This window comes from Bos mutus, chromosome 3 (assembly GCF_027580195.1).
Source record: "Bos mutus isolate GX-2022 chromosome 3, NWIPB_WYAK_1.1, whole genome shotgun sequence".
Lineage (NCBI taxonomy): Eukaryota > Metazoa > Chordata > Mammalia > Artiodactyla > Bovidae > Bos > Bos mutus.
The window spans coordinates 91,230,749-91,252,956 of record NC_091619.1 but is presented as its reverse complement, the minus strand read 5'-3'; the positions used below and the strand labels follow the sequence as shown (position 1 = coordinate 91,252,956).

The window sequence follows — 22,208 nt, the reverse complement described above, 5'->3', positions numbered from 1 at the left end:
CTGTAAAGGTTATACATATATTAATCTTTTATAATCCTTACATGAAAGTCCCTGTTTTGATACCTTTAATTTATTTATATATGATTTTGGTTTTAGGTTGGTTTTGATATGAGTAAAGAAGCTGCCAGAAGGTGCTATGAGAAATCTGGCCTGAGACCAAGTGATATTGACGTAATAGAACTTCACGATTGCTTTTCTGCCAATGAACTTATTACTTACGAAGCACTGGGACTGTGTCCAGAAGGTAATATCTCTGATGAGGTGCAGATTAACTTACTACATTTCACTAAGAAAATTTCACTTTCATCATCGAAACAAAATAATTCACTAATTGCTTTCCCTTCTATGTTGGCTCTGCCACACTGTGCTAAGTGAATGTAAGCTCTCTTAATGCTGGACTTTAAGAATTGTAGTTTTGGACAGTACCAAACAAGATGACAGAATATATAAATGGTTTAATTTATGTAAATCAAGGGTACTTGTAATACACTGTTAAGTAAAAAAAAAAAAAATCACTTATGTAATTATAGGTATTTCAGATGTGTTTGAACAAAGACCTGCAGAAGGGAAAATGAGAAGACTAGTTGGTGGGATCTGGAGATTTTTTTTGTTTGTTTCTAAAGTGGTTGTACCATTTTCCACTACTACTAACAGTATGTGAGATTTTACTTGCTTCATGTTCTTATCAACAGTTGATGTGATCAGTTTTTAAAATTTGAATCATTTAAGAGACTATATACTGATGTTTTAATTTTCATTTTAATTTGCTTATCCCTGATTACTAATGATGTTGAGCATCTTTTCTTGTGTTTGTTGATATTTCATGTATCTTTTGTGAAGTGTTTGTTCAGATCTTTTGCCTTTTGATTATTGGGTTAGTTTTCTTCTTTATTATGTTGTAAAATTTATATATATTCTGGATACAAGTAATGTATCTGATATATGTGGGCTGTGAACTTTTTCTCCCAGTCTGTGACTTGTCTATTGTTTTTTTATTTTTGGCTGTTCTAGGTCTTTATTATTGCACTTGCTGTCTTTTTGTTTTATTAATGATGTGTCTTGCAGGACAAATTTAAAACATTTTGATTATCAGTTACATATATTTTAATCAATTTTTAAAGATTTATTTTTTAATGGAAGGATAGTTGCTTTATAGAATTTTATTGTTTTCTGTCAAACATCAACATGAATCAGCCATATGTGTACATGTATCCCCTCCTTCTTGAACCTTCCTCCCATCTCCCTCCTCATCCCACCCCTCTAGGTTGATACAGAGCCCCTATTTGAGTTCCCTGAGACATAGCAAATTCTCATGGGCTATCTATTTTACATATGGTAAGGTAAGTTTCCATGTTACTCGCTCCATGCATCTCACCCTCTCCTCCTCTCTCCCTGTGTTCATAAATCTGTTCTCTATGTCTGTTTCTCCATTGCTGCCTTGCAAATAAATTCAATGGTACCATCTTTCTAGATTCCACATATATGCGTTATTATATGATATTTATCTTTCTATTTCTGAATTACTTCACTCTGTATAATAGGCTCTAGGTTCATCCACCAATTAGAACTGACTCAAATGCATTCCTTTTTATGGCTGAGTAATATTCCATTGTGTATATGTACCACAACTTCTTTATCCATTCATCTGTTGATGGACATCTAGGCTGCTTCTGTGTTCTAGTTATAATAAATAGTGCTGCAGTGAACATTGGGTACCTGTGTCTTTTTCAATTTTGATTTCCTCTGGGTGTATGCCTAGGAGTGGGATTTCTGGATCATATGGTGGTTTTATTCCTAGTTTTTTAAGGAATCTCCATACCATCTTCCAAAGTGACTATATCAGTTTATATTCCCACCAACAGTGCAAGATGGTTCCCTTTTCTCCACACCCTCTCCAGCATTTATTGTTTGTAGACTTTTTAATGATGGCCATTCTATCTGGTGTGAGGTGGTATCCCATTGTAGTTTTGATTTGCATTTCTCAAATAATGAGCGATGTTGAGCATCTTTTCATGTGTTTGTTACCATCTGTATGTCTTCTTTGGAGAAATGTCTGTTTAGGTCTTTCCCCACTTTTTGATTAGGTTGTTTGTATTCCTGGTATTGAGTTGTATGAGCTGCTTATATATTTTGAAAATTAATCCTTTGTCAGTTGTTTCATTTGCTCTTATTTTCTCCCATTCTGAGAGTTGTCTTTTTATCTTGTTTATAGTTTCCTTTGTTGTGCAAAAGCTTTTAAGTTAATTAGGTCTCACTTGTTTACTTTTGTTTTTATTTCCATTACTCTAGGAGGTGGGTCATAGAGGATTTTGCTTTGATTTATGTCATTTATGATTTATGTCAGTGTTCTGCTTATGTTTTCCTCTTAAGAGTTTTATAGTTTCTTGTCTTACATTCAGGTCTTTAATCCATTTTGAGTTTATCTTTGTGTATGGTGTTAGAAGTGCTCTAATTTCATTCTTTTACATGTAGCTGTCCAGTTTTTCCAGCACCATTTATTGAAGAGGCTGTCTTTGCCCCATTGTATATTCTTGCCTCCTTTTTCAAAAATAAGGTACTTATAGGTGCATGGGTTTATTTCTGGGCTTTCTGTTTTGTTCCATTGGTCTATATTTCTATTCTTGTGCCAGTACCATACTGTCTTGATGACTGTAGCTTTGTAGTATAATCTGAAGTCAGGAAGGTTGATTCCTCCAGCTCCATTCTTCTTTCTCAAGATTGCTTTGGCTATTTGAGATCGTTTGTGTTTTCATATGAATTGTGAAATATTTTGTTCTAGTTCTGTGAAAAATGCCATTGGTAATTTGATAGGGATTGCATTGAATCTATAGATTGTGTTTGGTAGTATAGTCATTTTCACAAGATTGTAGTCATTTTCACAAGATTGATTCTTCCTACCCAGGAATGTGGAAATCTCTCCATCTGTTTATGTCATCTTTGATTTCTTTCATCAGTGTCTTAAAATTTTCTGTGTACAGCTCTTTTGTCTCCTTAGGTAGGTTTATTCCTAGATATTTTATTCTTTTGTTGCAATGGTGAATGGGATTGATTCCTTAATTTCTCTTTCTTATTTTTCATTGTTAGTATATGGGAATGCAAGTGATTTCTGTGTATTGATTTTGTATCCTGTGACTTTGCTAAATTCACTTTAATCAACTTTTTAATGGTTCAGGCTTTTTATATTCTAAGAAACTCATCTACCCCAAGATTGTAAAGATTATCTTCTGTTTTTATTCTAGGGTTTCTATAGTTTTAATTTTACTTTGAAGTATATGATCTATTTTGAGTCAGTTCTTATGTTTGGTATAAGATAAAGGTTGATACTGTTCTTTTTATTCCTATACTCAACCATTTATTGGAATGACTTTTCTCTCCATTGAATTGCTTTGGCAGCTTTGTCAAAAATTGCCATATACATGAAGATCCATTTTTAGATTCTATCTTCTGTTCCATTGATCTCCATGTCTATCTTTCACCAATATCAAATTATTTTTGGCTACTATGTTTATTCTACTCTACTATATTAGATGGGATAAGTTCTCCACCTTTGTTCTTTTTAGAAATCATTTTGCATGTTTTAGGTCCTTTGCATCACCATGTACATATCAGAATTAATTTGTCAATTTCTATAAAGTAAAAAGCTTGTTGGAATTTTCATTGTGATTTTATTGAGTCTTGCATCTGTGATTTTATTGAGTCTTCCCATCACTTCATGGCAAATAGATGGGAAACAATGGAAACAATGGATTTTCTTGGGTTCCAAAATCACTGTAGATGGTGACTGCAGCCATGAATTTAAAATATGCTTGCTCCTTGGAAGAAAAGCTATGACCAACCTAGACAGCATATTAAAAAGCAGAGATACTACTTTGCCAACAAAGGTCTGTCTAGTCAAAGCTATGGTTTTTCCAGTAGTCATATATGGATGTGAGAGCTGGACAATAAAAAAGACTGAGTGCCAAAGAAATGATGCTTTTGAACTGTGGTGTTGGAGAAGACTCTTGAGAGTCCCTTGGACTGCAAGGAGATCCAACCAGTCAATCCTAAAGGAGATCAGTCCTGGGTGTTCATTGGAAGGACTGATGCTGAAGCCAAAACTCCAATAGTTTGGCCACCTCATGCGAAGAGTTGACTCATTTGAAAAGACCCTGATGCTGGGAAAGATTGAGGGCAGGAGGAGTAGGGGACAACAGAGGATGAGATGGCTAGATGGCATATCTGACTTGATGGGCATGAATTTGAACAAGCTCTGGGAGTTGGTGATAGACAGGGAAGCCTGGCATTCTGTAGTCCACAGGGTCACAAAGACTCAGACACGACTGAGCGACTGTACTGAACTGAGCTAGATTCATTTAGAGAGAATTGTCATCTTAACAGTGTTAACTCTTTAAACCATTATATGTGTATATCTCCTTTAGCTTCTAACAGGATGCTTCTTGTTTTCAGTATAGGTCTTTTGTTAGGTTTTATTCCTTGGAATTAAAATTCCAATGATTTTTGGTGTATTTTAACCTTCTTTTCCCAATATCTGCTGATAGTATGAAAGAATGCAATTGATTTGAAAAAAGGTTGAAAACTGTGACTTTGCTAAATCCATTTATTCTAATAGTTATTTTCCAGATTATTAGTGATTTTTCTATGTAAACAATCATGCCATTTGCCAATGACAGTTTTACATCTTCCTTTCTGATATTTTTATTTTTTCTTACCTTACTGCAATGACTGTGAGCTTTAGTATCATATTGAATAGAAGTAGTGAAAGTGGTCATCATTACCTTGGTCCTGATCTCAGGGGATACAATTTAATCTTTCACCATTATGTGTGTTAGACACAGTTTTTTTGTTTGTTTGTTTGTTTTGTTTTTGTTTTTGGCTGTTGTTGATGCCATTTATCATGTTGAGAAAGTTACCTACTGTTCTTTGTTTGCTGAGATTTTTTTTTTTTAAATCATGAAGGGGTGTTGGATTTTAAAAATTCTTCTACATCTATTAAAATGATCATATGGGTTTTTCCTTTGTTTTGTTGACATGAATTACATTGATTGATTTCAAATGTTAAATTAAGCTTGTGTTTCTGGGATTAATTTTACTTGGTCATATTATTTAACCTTTTAATATATTGTTAGATTCAGTTTACTAGCATTTTGTGAATAATATTTGCTTATATATTCATGAAGTATATTTATCTATAGTTTTCTTTTCCTAGTTGTTTTATGCTGATCCCTGAAAATAAATTGAGTAGTGGTCGCTCATTCTATATTTTCTAAAATTGTTTGTATAAATTAATGTTACTTCTTCTTTGACTATTTCATAGAATTTACTGGTATAATCACGTAGTTTAAAGTTTTCTTTGGCAGTATGTTTTCAACAAATTAATATTTATTAATAGAGACAGACATATTTATATTTTTTGTTTCTTCCTGTGTCTATTAATTTTGGCAAGATACCTTTTTTCAAAAAAGTTGTTTATTTCATTTAAGTAGTCAGATTTGTCAGCTGAAGTTGTTCAGAGTGTTCTGTTTTTATTCTTTTAATTTCTATAGAATCCATGGTTACTTTTTTTTATTCCTGATGTTGATGTTTTTTGTTCTTTATTCTTTTTTTCCTTCATCTGCCTACCTAGAGGTTTGCCACTTTTGTTGAGCTTTAGCAAGATTTGGCTTTTGACTTTGTTGTTGTCTTTTTTCCCCCTCTACTTCACTGATTTCTGCTTTTCATTATTTCTCTCCTTTAATTTACTTTGGGTTTACTTGACTTTTTTTTTTAAGTTTCTTATGACAGATGATTTATTTTAGATCTTTCTCCATTTCTAATGTAGTATGTAAAGCTATATGTTTTTCTCTGAGCAGTATGTTAGCTGCATTCCACAGATATTTTAAAAAATTTATTTATTTATTTTAATTGAAGGCTAATTGGAGTACAGTATTGTAGTGCTTTTTGCCATACATTGACATGAATTAACCATGGGTATACATGTGTCCCCCATCCTGAACCCCTCCCACCTCCCTCTGCATCCCATCCCTCAGGGTCTCCCAATGCCCCGGCCCTGAGCTCCCTGTCTCATGCATTGAACCTGGACTGGCAATCCATTTCACATATAGTAATATACATGTTTCAGTGCATTTCTCTCAAATCATCCCACCCTCGCCTTCTCCCACAGAATCCAATAGTCTGTTCTTTACATCTGTGTCTCTTTTGCTGTCTCACATATAGGGTCATCATTACCATCTTTCTAACTTGCACATATATGTGCGTTAATATACTGTATTGGTGTTTTTCTTTCTGAGTTACTTCACTTTGTATAATAGGCTCCAGTTTCATCCACCTCATTAGAACTGATTCCAATGCTTTCTTTTTAATAGCTGAGTAATAGTCCATCCAACTAAAAAGCCTCTTGATAAAAGTGAAAGAGGAGAGTGAAAAAGTTGGCTTAAAGCTCAACATTCAGAAAACTAAGATCATGGCATCTGGTCCCATCACTTCATGGGAAATAGATGGGGAAACAGTGGAAACAGTGTCAGACTTTATTGTTCTGGGCTCCAAAATCACTGCAGATGGTGACTGCAGCCATGAAATTAAAAGACACTTACTCCTTGGAAGGAAAGTTATGACCAACCTAGATAGCATATTCAAAAGCAGAGACATTATTTTGCCAATAAAGGTCTGTCTAGTCAAGGTTATGGTTTTTCCAGTAGTCATGTATGGATGTGAGAGTTGGACTGTAAAGAAAGCTGAGCACCGAAGAATTGATGCTTTTGAACTGTGGTGTTGGAGAAGACTCTTGAGAGTCCCTTGGACTGCAAGGAGATCCAACCAGTCCATTCTAAAGGAGATCAGTCCTGGGTGTTCTTTGGAAGGAATGATGCTAAAGCTGAAACTCCATTACTTTGGCCACCTCATGCAAAGAGTTGACTCATTGGAAAAGACTCTGATGCTGGGAGGGATTGGGGCAGGAGGAGAAAGCGACAACAGAGGATGAGATGGTTGGATGGCATCACTGACTCGATGGACGTGAGTTTGAGTGAACTTCCGGAGTTGGTGATGGACAGGGAGGCCTGGCGTGCTGCAATTCATGGGGTCACAGAGTCGGACACGACTGAGCGACTGAACTGAACTGAATAGTCCATCATGTATATGTACCACAGCTTTCTTATCCATTCATCTGCTGATGGACATCTAGGTTGCTTCCATGTCCTAGCTATTGTAAACAGTGATGCAGGTAACATTGGGGTACACGTATCTCTTTCAATTCTGGTTTCCTCGGTGTGTATGCCCAGCAGTGGGATTGCTGGGTTGTATGTCAGTTCTATTTCCAGTTTTTTAGGGAATCTCCACACTGTTCTCTATAGTGGCTATACTAGTTTGCATTCCCACCAACAGTGTAAGAGGGTTCTCTTTTCTCCATACCTTCTCCAGCATTTATTATTTCTACAAAAGGTCCACAGGTTTTTAATATCCATTGTCATTTAGTTCAAAATATTTAAAATGTCTCTTTAATGTCTAATTTTGTCTTTGACCTGTAAACTATTTAGAGATGAGTTGTTTTGTATCTAAATATTTTGAATTTTCATAGGTATCTTATTGCTTTCTATTGTAATTTTGTTGTAGTCAGAGATTATGCTTTATTTGGTTTTGATCCTTTTAAATTAGTTGAAATTTATTTTATGGCTCAGCACATGGTATATACTGGTGAACTTACATGTACTTGAAAAACAATGGTGATTTCAAGATTGTTAGATGTAGTGTTCTATATGTGTCAGTTAAATCAAGATGATTGATAGGACTTTTCAGATCTTCTGTGTCTCCACTAATTTATTAGATGTGCTCTATCACTTGCTGAGAGAGGGGTGTTAGAATCTCATATTGTAGTTGTACTACAGTTGTGGAGTTATCTCTTTTTTTAATTTTATCAATTTTTGCTTTTTTTATTTTGAGGCTCTGCTATTTATGGTTTTTACGTCTTCCTGATGAGGTTTTTTTTTTTTTTTTTCATTATCAAGTATTCTACTTTATCTCTGGTTATATTCTTTGTCTAGAAGTCTCTTTTATCTGACTAACATAGCCATGTCAGCCTTCTTATGCAGCAACCAGAGAAAAAGCTGTGCAGCAGCAAAGATCCAGCACAACCAAAAATAAATATATAAATAAATGATTGTGTGTATGTTAGTCACTTAGTCATGTCTGACTCTTTGTGACCCCATGGACTCTGGCCTGCTAGGCTCCTCTCTCCGTGGAATTCTCCAGGCAAGAATACTGGAGTGGGTTGCTGTTTCCTTCTCCAGGGAATCTTCCCAACCCAGGGATCAAACCCGGGTTTCCTGCACTGCAGGCAGATTCTTTATGGTCTGAACTACCAGCAAAAGCTATTAGATGCCTCTGGTAGCATCACCATGACCATTATCATCATTATTTGGACACATTTCACCTCTCATTACCAGAAATATCATCTGGAAGAATATTTTATACTATGCATGCATTATTGTTTACTCCTTAACCACCTGGATGAATGACCACAGAATTGATAAGAATGTTGAGGCTGCCAAGCATGTGATGTAATTTTTTTTCTTTAAGCTTACATTCACAGATGTAAGCTGCAGATGGTGACTGCAGCCATGAAATTAAAAGATGCTTACTCCTTGGAAGGAAAGTTATGACCAACCTAGATAGCATGTTGAAGAGCAGAGACATTACTTTGCCAACAAAGGTCCATCTAGTCAAGGCTATGGTTTTTCCTGTGGTCATGTATGGATGTGAGAGTTGGACTGTAAAGAAGGCTGAGCGCTGAAGAATTGATGCTTTTGAACTGTGGTGTTGGAGAAGACTCTTGAGAGTCCCTTGGACTGCAAGGAGATCCAACCAGTCCGTTCTGAAGGAGATCAGCCCTGGGATTTCTTTGGAAGGACTGATGCTAAAGCTGAAACTCCCATTACTTGGGCCACCTCATGCGAAGAGTTGACTCATTGGAAAAGACTCTGATGCTGGGAGGGATTGGGGGCAGGAGGAGAAGGGGACGACAGAGGATGAGATGGCTGGATGGCATCACTGACTCGATGGATTTGAGTCTGGGTGAACTCCGGGAGTTGGTGATGGACAGGGAGGCCTGGCGTGCTGTGATTCATGGGGTCGCAAAGAGTCGGACGCGACTGAGCGACTGAACTGAACTGAACTGAACTGATGCTTAACAGTGTTTTCAGCCATTTTATTTCATGAAAGTGCTCTTTTTTTCTCTCTCTCTCCCCTCTCCCCACTGTTGTTTACTAAGAATATTTCTATATCATGTAATGTACAGTTGAAAATGGAAATGAATACATTTTGGCAAAATTATGAATTTTTAAACCTAGTATTATTTTATTGTGTCTATTTCAATGTTTTTCTTATGATTCTCTGAATCTCTGTTATATTAAGAGCAATTTTGGAAGCAGAGAGCTCTTAGGAACTAATAGGAGCTTTGTTTCATGCAGGAAATGTTCTGAAAATATAAGCCTTTAATACCCAATATTTATTACCTCACTTTTAGAAGTGTGCATGTCAATTTGATGTTAGTTTGAGCCATCAAGAAATGTTTGGTCCAAGAAATTCTTGGCTATCCATAAGTTAAAAAAAAAAACATATCATTTATCCCAATGTTATTTTTTACATTTATTTTTCCTTCTGTAGGTCAAGGTGGAAAACTGGTTGAAAGAGGAGATAATACTTATGGAGGAAAGTGGGTCATAAATCCTAGTGGCGGATTAATTTCAAAGGGGCACCCACTTGGAGCTACAGGTAATGATACACATAGATTTCATAATTTTTAAATCATTTTTGGCATAAGTGTGAATGATTTGGTCATTGATTTAAGTGAATGATTTTATTCTCTGATTTTGGTATGCAGTGTTTTAAATGACTATTTAACTATGATATTTTCAATTTTTGTTAAGTATAGTATAGTTCAAAAATCTTGATTAATTGTTGAGAATTTGAATTAGTTGAAACTCTAAGTTCAACAAAAGGCATATTTAAAAGTCTGATTATTCTAAAATAGGTGTACAACTTAATTAACAAGATGTTTCCAAATAGGGATACTGCTAGATCTGCTAGATAGGATCATCTGAAATAAGCACATTATTTACGTATAGTTGCATATGTGGTTGGTGTTGTATAGAAATTTTTATAGAAAGTTATAAGAATTTTACTGTGGCTCTACTACTAACTGGCCATATGACTCTTTTGATTAATTTTCAGTTGTTAATGATTAGTCAGTCACTCTGACTCTTAGTTTCCTTAATTGTTAAATGAAGAAATTGTACAAAGTGGTTTCCAAAATAGCTTAGCACTAAAATTCTGAGATTTATTTTATGAAGACAGGTAAGTTTTGTATTTTTTTTATATTGTCTTATGTATTAAGTAAAATTGTATAAATTATCAGAAATTCCAAAATAGAGAAGAATTAGAATTCATAGTGTATTTATTTCAGCAATTAATTTTGGTTTATTTCTATTTATCACTCAAATTAGGTAATCTTATAAACTAGTAACAAAAATGAGTGTACATTGATAGAGTGTACATTGATAGAAATAGGTAGACAGGCACATACAATTGTAGTATAATATGCCACTTTTTGTTTTCTATTCTGTCTGTTCTTTGATTCTTTTCTCTCTTTCATACTATCTTGTTATTAACTAAATATTTTTTAGTATTTTATTTTCTCTCTTCTATTGAATTGTTTCCTTTTCTCATTTTTTTAGTGTTTGCTCTAGGATTTACAACATGCATCTTTAATTTACCATGGTCTACCTTCAAATAATGTCATAAAATTTCACTTATAGGAATTTTTCTAACAGCATATTTCCATATACCCTGATACTGTGTGCTATTATTATCATACATTTACTTCTGAGTGTATTATAAACCCCACACTATACTATTACTATTATTATTGCTTTAAATAGTTTAATATGTTTAAAATATCTTTAAAAGTAATCTAAAAATGAGGTGAATGAGAGTGATGTTACTAAGAGTGGCAGAATAACAACATCTGAAAATACTCTCTGTTACAAAATTACCAAGAACACTTGAAAAAATTGTCAAGATCAACTTTTTCAGTTGATTAATTAACAAAGGCTTACAACAGTCTGAGCAACATTTATTAAAAAGAAGTCAACAGCTCTATCTGTAAGAACAGCAAGCTTTGTGGCACTTTTTACTTGCTCTGATAATCAGTCCTTTTCTCCAGCTCCATGGTAGCCTTGCAAACAAGAGCCTGCAGTCATGGTGAAAACTAGCAGATTACCCAGCACTAGAGAAGGCAAAATTGAGCTGAAGTTCTTTCAAAGCCCCATACTTAAGAGGCTTGTCATTATTTGACCTGTCTGGAAGTTCTCTGGTAAACCATTCTCAAAAAGCTTGCCTTTGTGTAACCCAAAGAGAACATGCCCAATGCAAACAGTATTTTCCTCAGAGTGATTTGTCAAAAACAATCAGCAACAACTGTTTAACAACGTAGTTGCTTAAGATGTCAAAAACAGATGGAGCAAACAACAAATTAAACACTCCCACCCCAAAAAAAAGCTTAAAAGGAAAGCTGGTGAATGAGTTGTCCATTTTGTTGTTGTTCAGTTGTGTCCAACTTTTTGTGACCCAATGGACTGCAGCATGCCAGGCTTCCCCGTACTTCACTATCTCTTGGAGTTTGCTCAGACTCATTTCCATTGACTCAATGATGCCATCCAACCATCTCATCTTCTGTTGCCCCCTTCTCTTCATGCCCTCAAGCTTTCCCAGCATCAGGATCTTTTCCAGTGAGTCAGCACTTGGCATCAGGTGTCCAAAGTATTGGAGCCTCAGATTCAGCATCAGTCCTTCCAATGAATATCCATGATTGACTTCCTTTATGATTGATTGGTTTGATCTCCTTGTAGTCCAAGGGACTCTTAAGACTCTTCTCCAGTACCATAGTTTGAAACCATAAATTCTTTGGCACTCAGCCTTCTTTATCATCCCATTCTCACATCCATACATGATTACTGGAAAAACCATAGCTTTGACTATATGGACCTTTGTTGGCAAAGTGATGTCTCTACATTTTTTTAAATTTATTTTTTTATTGAAGGATAATTGCTTTACAGAATTTTGTTGTTTTCTGTCAAACCTCAAGAAGAATCAGCCATAGGTATACATATATCCCCTCCCTATTGAACCTCCCTCCCATATCCCTCCCCATCTCACCCCTCTAGGTTGATATAGAGCCCCTGTTTGAGTTTCCTGAGCCATACAGCAAATTCCCATTGGCTATCTTTTTTACATATGATAATGTCAGTTTCCATGTTACTCTTTCCATATATCTCACCCTCTCCTTCCCTCTCCCCTGTCCATAAGTCTATTCTCTATGTCTGTTTCTCCACTGCTGCCCTGTAAATAAATTCTTCAGTACCATTTTTCTAGGTTCCGTATATCTGTGTTAGAATACAGTATTTATCTTTCTCTTTCTGATTCACTTTACTCTGTATAATAGGTTCTGAGTTCATCCATCTCATCAGAACTGACTCAGATGTGTTCCTTTTTATGGCTGAGTAATGTTGCATTGTGTATATCTACCACAATTTCTTTATCCATTCATCTGTTGATTGACATCTAGGTTGCTTCCATGTTCTAGCTATTGTAAATAGTGCTGTAATAAACAATGGGATACATGTGTCTTTTTCAACCCTGGTTTCCTCAGGGTATATGACTAGGAGTGGGATTACTGGGTCATATGGTGGGTTTTATTCCTAGTTTTTTAAGGAATCTTCATACTGTCTTCCATAGTGACTATATCAATTTACATTCCCACCAACAGTGCAAAAGGGTTCCCTTTTCTCCACACCTTCTCCAGCATTTATCGTTTGTAGGCTTTTTGATGATGGCCATTCTGACTCGTGTGAGGTGACATCTCACTGTGGTTTTGATTTGCACTTCTCAAATAATGAGTGATGTTGAGCATCTTTTATGTGTTTGTTAGCCATCTGTATGCCTTCTTTGGAGAAATCTCTGTTTAGGCCTTTTCCCCACTTTTTGATTAGGTTGTTTGTTTTCCTGGTATTGAGTTATATGAGCTGCTTGTATATTTTGAAAATTAATCCTTTGTCAGTTGTTTCATTTGCTGTTATTTTCTCCCATTCCAAAGGTTGTCTTTTCATCTTGCTTATAGTTTCCTTTGCTGTGCAAAAGCTTTGAGTTTAAGCAGGTCCCACTTGTTTACTTTTGTTCTTATTTCCTTTACTCTAGGAGGTGGGTCATAGAGGATCTTGCTTTGATTTATGTCGAGTGTTCTGCCTATGTTTTCTTCTAAGGGTTTTATAGTTTCTGTTCTTACATTTAGGTCTTTAATGCATTTTGAGTTTATCTTTGTGTATGGTGTTAGGAAGTGTTCTAACTTCCTAAGTGTTTCATTCTTTCACATGTAGCTGTCCAGTTTTCCCAGCACCATTTATCGAAGAGGATGTCTTTGCCCCATTGTATATTCTTGCCTCCTTTGTGAAACATAAGGTACCCATAAGTTCATGGGTTTACTTCTGGGCTTTCTATTTTGTTCCATTGGTCTATGTTTCTGTTTTTGTGCCAGTACCATACTGTCTTAATGACTGTAGCTTTGTAGTATAATCTGAAGTCAGGAAGGTTGATTCCTCCAGCTCCGTTCTTCTTTCTCAAGATTACTTTGGCTATTTGGGATGTTTTGTGTTTCCATATGAATTGTGAAATTTTTTGTTCTAGTGTGAAAAATGCATTGGTAATTTGATAGGGATCACATTGAATCTGTAGATTGTGTTTGGTAGTATAGTCATTTTCACAAGATTGATTCTTCCTACCCAGAAACGTGGAAATCTCTCCATCTGTTTATGTCATCTTTGGTTTCTTTCATCAGTGTCTTATAATTTTCTGTGTACAGTTCTTTTGTCTCCTTAGGTAAATTTATTCCTAGATATGTAATTTTTTTGTTTCAATGGGAATGGGATTGATACATTGATTTCTCTCTGATTTTTCATTGTTAGTATATAGAAATGCAAGTGATTTCTGTGTATTGATTGTGTATCCTGCAACTTTTATAAATTCATTGATTAGCTAGCTCTAGTAATTTTCTGATACTAGCTTTAGGGTTTTCTATGTACAGTATCATGTCATCTGCAAACTGAGAGCTTTACTTCTTCTTTTCCGATCTGGATTCCTTTTATTTGTTTTTATTCTCTGATCGCTGTAGCTAGGACTTCCAGAACTATGTTGAATAAAAGTGAACACCCTTGTTTTGTTCCTGATCTTAGGGGGAATGCTTTCAGTCTCACCATTGAGAATAATGTTTGCTGTAGGCTTATCATATATATCTTCTCTGGTGGCTCAAATGGTAAAGCATCTGCCTACAATGCAGGAGACCTGGGTCCGATCTCTGGGTTGGGAAGATCCTCTGGAGAAGGAAGTGGCACCCCACTCCAGTACTCTTGCCTGGAAAATCCCATGGATGGAGGAGCGTGGTAGGCTACAGTCCATGGGGCTGCAAAGAGTAGGACACGACTGAGCGACTTGCTTTCACTTTTCACTTTATCATATATAGCCTTTAATATGTTGAGGTAGGTTTCTTCTATGCCCATTTTTTGAAGAGTTTTAATCATAAATGGGTGCTGAATTTTGTCAAAGGCTTTTTCTGCATCTATTGAGATAATCATATGGTTTGTATCTTTCAATTTGTTAATATGGTATATCACACTGATTGATTTGAGTATATTGAAGAATCCTTGCATTCCTGGAATAAACCGAACTTGATCATGGTGTATGAGCTTTTTGATGTGTTGCTGAATTCTATTTGCTAAAATTTTGTTGAGGATTTTTGTATCTATGTTCATCAGTGATATTGGCCTGAGTTTTCTTTTCTTGTATTGTCTTTGGTTTGGTATCAGGGTGATGGTGGCCTCGTAGAATCAGTTTGGAAGTGTTCCTTCCTCTGTAATTTTTTGAAGAGTTTTAGAAGGATAGCCATTAGCTCTTCTCTAAATGTGTAATAGATTTCTCCTCTGAAGCCATCTGGTCCTGGGCTTTTGTTTTTTGGGAAATTTTTGATCACATCTTCAATTTCCGGGCTTGTAATTGGGTTGTTCATAATTTCTGTTTTTTTCTGGTTCAGTCTTGGAAGATTGAACTTTTCTAAGAATCTGTCCATTTCTTCCAGGTTATCCATTTTATTGCCATATAGTTGTTCATAATAGTCTCTTATAATCCTTTGTATTTCTGCATTGTCTGTTGTAACCTCTCCTTTTTCATTTGTAATTTTTTTGATTCGATTCTTCTCTTTTTTCTTGATGAGTCTGGCTAAAGTTTTGTCAATTTTGTTTATCTTCTCAAAGAACCAGGTTTTAGTTCTATTACTCTTTACTATTGTTTGTTTCATTTCTTTTTCATTTATTTCTGCTTGGATCTTTATGATTTCTCTCCTTCTACTTATTTATTTATTTATTTTTGTTCTTCTTTTTCCAGTTGTTTTAGTTGTCAAGTTATGCTATTTGATGCTTTTCTTTTTTCTTGAGGTAGGATTGAATTGCTATAAACTTCCCTCCTAGAACTGCTTTTGCTGCATCCTATAGGTTTTGAGTAGTTGTGTTTTCATTGTCATTTGTTCCTAGAAATTTTTTGATTTCCCTTTTAATTTCTTCAGTAACCTGTTGATTACTTAGAAACGTGTTGTTTAATCTCCACATGTTTGTGTTTCTTACAGTTTTTTTCTTGTAATTGATATCTAGTCTCATAGTATTGTGGTCGGAGAAGATGCTTGATATGATTTCAATTTTGTTAACTTTACTGAGGTTTGATTTGTGACCCAAGATGTGGTCTATCCTGAAGAATGTTCCATGTGCACTTGAGAAGAAGGTATATTCTTCTGCATTTGGATGGAATGTCCTGAAGAAATCAGTGAGATCCATCTCATCTAATGTATCATTTAAGACTTGTGTTTCCTTATTAATTTTCTGTTTTGATGATCTGTCCATTGGTGTGAGTGGGGTGTTAAAGTCTCCTATTATTGTATTATTGTCAATTTCTCCTTTTCTGTCTGTTAGTGTTTATCTTATGTATTGAGATGCTCCTGTGTTGGGTGCATAGATATTTACAATTGTTATATCTTCCTCTTGGATTGATCCCTTTGTCATTATGTAGTTTCCTTCCTTATCTCTTGTGATCTTCTTTATTTTAAGGTCTATTTTGTCTGATATGAGGATTGCTACTTCAGCTTTCTTTTGCTTCCCATTTGCATGGAATATATTTTTCTATCCTCTCACTTTCAGTCTGCACATGTCTTGAGGTCTAAAGTGGGTTTCTTGTAGACAGCATATATACAGGTCTTATTTTTGTATCCATTCAGGCAGTCTGTGTCTTTTGGTTGGAGTATTTAATGTATTTATATCTAAGGATTTAAAGTAATTATTGATATATATGTTCCTATTGCCATTTTCTTAATTGTTTGGGGTTTATTTTATAGATCTTTTTTCTTCTCTTGTATTTCTTGACTATATAAGTCCATTTAACATTTGGTGTAAAGTTGGTACTGAATTCTCTTAACCTTTGCTTGTCTGAAAAGCTTTTGATTTCTCCATCAATTTTGAATGAGATCCTTGCTGGGTACAGTAATCTTGGTTGTAGATTTTTCCCGTTCAGTACTTTACATATATCCTGCCATTCCTGCCAGAGCCTGCAGAGTTTCTCCTAAAAGATCAGCTGTTAAGTGTATGGGGTTTCCCTTGTATGTTACTTGTTGCTTCTCCCTTGCTGCTTTTAATATCTTTCTTTGTGTTTAGTCTTTGTTAGTTTGATTACTATGTGTCTTGGCATGTTTCTCATTGGGTTTATCCAGAATGGGACTCTTTGTGCCTCTTGGGCTTAATTGACTATTTCCTTTTCCATATTGGGGAAATTTTCAACTATAATCTCTTCAAAAATTTTCTCATACCCTTTCTTTTTCTTTTCTTCTTCTGGGACCCCTATTATTCGAATGTTGGTGTGGTTAATATTGTCCCAGAGGTCTCTGAGACTATCCTCAGTTTTTTTCATTCTTTTTACTTTATTCTGCTCTTCAGAAGTTATTTCCACCATTTTATCTTCCAGTTCACTGATTCGTTCTGCTTCAGATATTCTGCTATTGATTCCTTTGAGCGACTTCACTTTCACTTTTCACTTTCGTGCATTGGAGAAGGAAATGGCAACCCACTCCAGTGTTCTTGCCTGGAGAATCCCGGGGAAAGAGGAGCCTGGTGGGCTGCCGTCTATGGGGTCGCATAGAGTCGGACACGACTGAAGCGACTTAGCAGCAGCAGCAGCAGAGTATTTTTAATTTCAGTAATTGTGTTGTTTGTCTCTGGATGTTTATTCTTTAATTCTTCTAGGTCTTTGTTAATTGATTCTTGCATTTTCTCCATTTTGTTTTCAAGGTTTTTGATCATCTTTACTATCATTATTCTGAATTCTTTTTCAGGTAGTTTGCCTAGTTCCTCTTCACTTATATGGGCTTCTGTGTTTCTAGTTTGTTCCTTCATTTGTGTAGTGTTTCTCTGCCTTTTCATTATTATTATTTTTTAACTTATTGTGTTTGAGGTCTCCTTTTCCCAGGCTTCAAGGTTGAATTCTTTCTTCCTTTTGGTTTCTGCTGTCAAAGTTTGATCTAGTGGTTTGTATAAGCTTCTTATAAGGTGAGGTTTGTGCTGAGTTTTTGTTTGTTTGTTTTTCTTCTTATGGGCAAGACTGAGTGAGGTAGTAATCCTGTCTGCTGATGATTGGGTTTGTATTTTTGTTTTGTTTGTTGTTTAGATGAGGTGTGTAGTGCAGGGTGCTATTGGTGGTTGGGTGATGCCAGGTCTTGTATTACAGTGGTTTCCTTTGTGTGAATTCTCACTATTTAATACCTTCTAGGGTTAGTTCTCTGGTAGTCTAGGGTCTTGGAGTCAGTGCTCCCACTCCAAAGTCTCAGGGCTTGATCTCTCTTCTCAGTCTCTCCACCAGCCCCCTCTGCATTCACACAACCAGTGTCTTCTTTTTTTAATAAACTGCCTAGATTCATCATAGCTTTTCTTCCAAGGAACAAGTGTCTTTTAATTTCATGGCTGCAGTCACTGACTGCAGTGATTTTGGAGCCCAAGAAAATAAAGTCTGTCACTCTTTCCATTGTTTCCCCATCTATTTGCCATGAAGTGATGGAACCGGATGTATCTTAGTTTTTTGAATGTTGTGTTTTAAGCCAGTTTTTTCACTCTCCTCTTTGATCTTCATCAAGAGGCTCCTTAATTCTTCTTTGCTTTCTGCCATTAGGGTGGTGTGATCTGCATATCTGAGACTATTGATATTTCACTGAGCAGTCTTGATTCCAGCTTATGATACATCCAGTCTGGGATTTTGCATGATGTATTTTGCATATAAATTAAATAAGCAGAGTGACAATATACAGTCTTGATATACTCCTTTCTCAATTTTGAACCAGTCCATTGTTCCATGCCTAGTTCTCACTGTTGCTTCTGGACCTGCATACAGGTTTCTCAGGAGGAAGGTAAGGTGATCTGGTATTCCCATCTCTTTCAGAATTTTCCACAGTTTGTTGTGATCCACACAGTCAAAGGCTTTAGCATAGTCAATGAAGCAGAAGTAGATATTTTTCTGGAATTCCTTTGCTTTTCCTATGATTAATGGATATTGACAATTTGATCTCTGGTTCCTCTGCCTTTTCTAAATCCAGCTTGTACATCTGGAATTTCTTAGTTCACTTACTGTTGAAGCCTAGCTTGAAGGATTTTGAGCATTACCTTGCTAGCATGGGGAAGACTGAAGGCAAGAGAAGGGGATGACAGAAGATGAAATGGTTGGATGCATTGGTTGGATGGCATCACTGATTCAATGGACATAAGTTTGAGCAAACTCCAGGAGATAGTGAAGGACAGGGTAGCCTGGCATGCTGCAGTCTATGGGGTTTCAAAGAGGTGAACACAACTGAGCAACTGAACAACAACAAGGGGAGTGAGTGCAATTGTGCAGTAGTTTGAACATTCTTTGGCATTACCTTTCTTCGGGATTGAAATGAAAACTGGCCTTTTCCAGTCCTATGACCACTGCTCAGTTTTCCAAATTTGCTGGCATCTTGAGTGCAGCACTTTAACAGCATCATCTTTTACTGTTTGAGCTCAGCTGTACTTCTGTCACCTCCACTAGCTTTGTTCATAGTAATGCTTCCTAAGGCCCTTGACTTCACACTCCAGAATGTCTGGTATAGGTGAGTGATTACCCCATTGTGGTTATCTGGGTCATTAAGACACAATTCTTCTGTGTATTCTTTTCACTTCTTTTTAATATCTTCTGTTTCTGTTAGGTCTATACCATTTCTGTCCTTTATTGTGCCTGTCTTTGCATGAAATGTTCCCTTGGTATCTCTGATTTTCTTAAAGAGATCTCTAGTCTTTCCCATTCTATTGTTTTCCTTTATTTCTTTGCCTTGTTCACTTAAGAAGGCTTTTATCTCTTTGCTGTTCTTTGGAACACTGCATTCAGGTGGGTATATCTTTCCTTTTCTCCTTTGCCTTTCACGTCTCTTCCTTTCTCAGCTATTTGTAAGGCCTTCTCAGACAACCATTTTGCTTGCTGCATTTCGTTTTCTTGGGGATGGTTTTGTTCACTGTCTCCTGTACAATGTTGCAAACTTCTGTCCAAAGTCTTCAGGTACTCTAAGTTGCTCAGTCATGTTTGACTCAGCGACCCCATGGACTAAAACCCACCAGGCTACTCCATCCATGGGATTTTCCAGGCAAGAGTACTGGAGTGGGTTGCCATTGCCTTCTCCAAAATTTATTTTTCTTTTTGTTGAATTGTAAGAATTCTTTCTAGTCCTGTGTAAAAGTTCTTTACAAAATATATGCTTTGCAAAGATTTTTCTCCCAGTCTGTGACTTTCCTTTTCATTCTCTTACTAGTGTCTTTAAAGAGCAAAAGTTTTTACTTTTGGCTAAGTCCTATCTAAGAAATCTTTTTCTAACCTTGGGTCACAAAGATCTTTTCCTGTGTTTTTTTCCCTAAATGTTTTATGCTTTCAGCCTTACAGTTAGATTTGTAACCCATTTTGAGTTAATTTTTATGGATGATACAAAGTATTAATTTGAGCCCATTTTTTACATGGTGATTTCCAGTTGTTGGAGTGCCACTTATTGGAAACTCTACTTTATCCATTGTATTGCCTTTGTCAAAGATCTACTGATTTAGTTCCTAAATATGTGGGCATTATTTCTGGTTCCTCTTTTCTTTCCAGTTAACCAATTTGTCTGTCTTTACTGTCTTTACATGAGTACCGTGCTGTTTTGATTACTATACCTTTATAACAGTTCTTGAAATTAGGTAGCTTTAGCCCTCAATTTTATTCTTTTTCAGAGTTGCTTGGCTATTCTAGCTTCTTTGCATTTCTATAGAAATTTAAAATCAGCTTGTTGATTTCTACAGAAAACCTTCCTGTAATTTTTTATTAGGGTTAAGTTGAATGTATAGATTTATTTGGGAGTGAATTGAGACTCAAACAATAGTGAATTTTCTGACCCATAAACAAAATATATATCCCCATTTATTTAGGCCTTTAACTTTTTTCAGAAATATAGTTTTCATCATATAGGTCTTGCATATCTTTGTCAGATTTATCCCTAAGTATTTCATATTTTTGGTGCTGTTGTGAATGGTATATTTTTCAGTTTCAAATTTTTATTCCTAGTATATAGAAATATAATCAAATTTTTGTATATTCATCTTGTAGCCTTGCCAAAACTGACTTGTTAATTTGAGTAGTTGTTTAAAAACGCTATCAGGTTTTCTGCATAGATAATCATATCATCTGTGGATAAAGACAGTTTTACGTTTTCCCCTGTATCTTCATGAAATGGTCTTCTTTGCTCTGTCAAGTCTTTGCGCTGAGATCTACTTTGGCTGATTTAATATGGCCACTCTAGCTTTCAATTTTTAACCCGTGCTAACATGGTAGGCCTAATGCTAACGCTGAAACTCCAGTACTTTGGCCACCTCATGCGAAGAGTTGACTCATTGGAAAAGACCCTGATGCTGGGAGGGATTGGGGGCAGGAGGAGAAGGGGACGACAGAGGATGAGATGGCTGGATGGCATCACTGACTCAATGGACATGAGTTTGAGTAAACTCCAGGAGTTGGTGAGGGACAGGGAGGCCCAGCGTGCTGAGATTCATGGGGTCGCAAAGAGTCGGACACGACTGAGCAACTGGACTGAACTGAACTGAACATGGTATACCTTTTTTTTTATCTTTTAAGCTTTAACCTATTTGTGATTTTATGTTTAAAGTGCATTGGCAGGATTTAGTTGGTTCTTGTTTTTCTGCTCTGCACTGGCAATGTCTGCTTTTGGTTGGGATATTTAGACTGCATTTGATGTGATTATTAATATGGCTGTTTATGTTCTCTTTGTCCTAGCTGCTCTTTATTCCTGTTTCTCTCTTTTTTTTGGCCTAGTTTTGGATTGCTTTTTGTTTCTCCATTTTATCTTTATTATTATGGCCTATCTTCAAGTGTTATTATACTACTACACCAGTAGTAAAAGAACATTACAACAGTGCATTTCCATTTCTCCTGTCCAGGCTTTACAATACTGTAGTTGTGAATTTTTCTTTTACATATGTTATAAAGCCCACAAGAAATTATTATTTTTGTTTAATAAGAAAACCTTATCTATTTAAGGTTAATGTAGTTGCCGCTTTATTCCTTTGAGTAAATTCATATTTCCACTTGCTGTCATCACATAGAATGTGCTTTTTCAGTGTATACTGAGTCCATTAAAGCATTTTGCCCTTTGAAACTCAACAAATCTTTGCTTTCTCAAAAAGCCAGGCTCCAACAATAGAAAAACATGCTTTTTTATGTTATTTATGCCAAGAATTTAGATGTCTAATTTGAAACTAAAGCTGCTGCTGCTGCTGAGTCACTTCAGTCGTGTCCGACTCTGTGCGACCCCATAGACGGCAGCCCATCAGGCTCCCCCGTCCCTGGGATTCTCCAGGCAAGAACACTGGAGTGGGTTGCCATTTCCTTCTCCAGTGCATGAAAGTGCAAAGTGAAAGTGAAGTCGCTCAGTCGTGTCCGACCCTCAGTGACGCCATGGACTGCAGCCTACCGGGCTCCTCTGTCCATGGGATTTTCCAGGCAAGAGTATTGGAGTAGGGTGCCATTGCCTT

General features: G+C 36.1%; 1 protein-coding gene across 3 annotated transcripts in view; it reads left to right on the top strand.

The window, feature by feature from the left end:
• SCP2 (sterol carrier protein 2) overlaps positions 1–22,208 on the top strand; it is a 118,720-nt gene that overhangs the window by 52,387 nt on the left and 44,125 nt on the right. For all 3 annotated transcript variants that reach the window (XM_070368040.1, XM_070368039.1, XM_070368038.1), the window contains 2 exons: positions 97–244; positions 9,658–9,765. In XM_070368040.1, the coding sequence (XP_070224141.1) occupies positions 97–244; positions 9,658–9,765 (256 nt within the window). The remainder of the gene's footprint in view (positions 1–96; positions 245–9,657; positions 9,766–22,208) is intronic.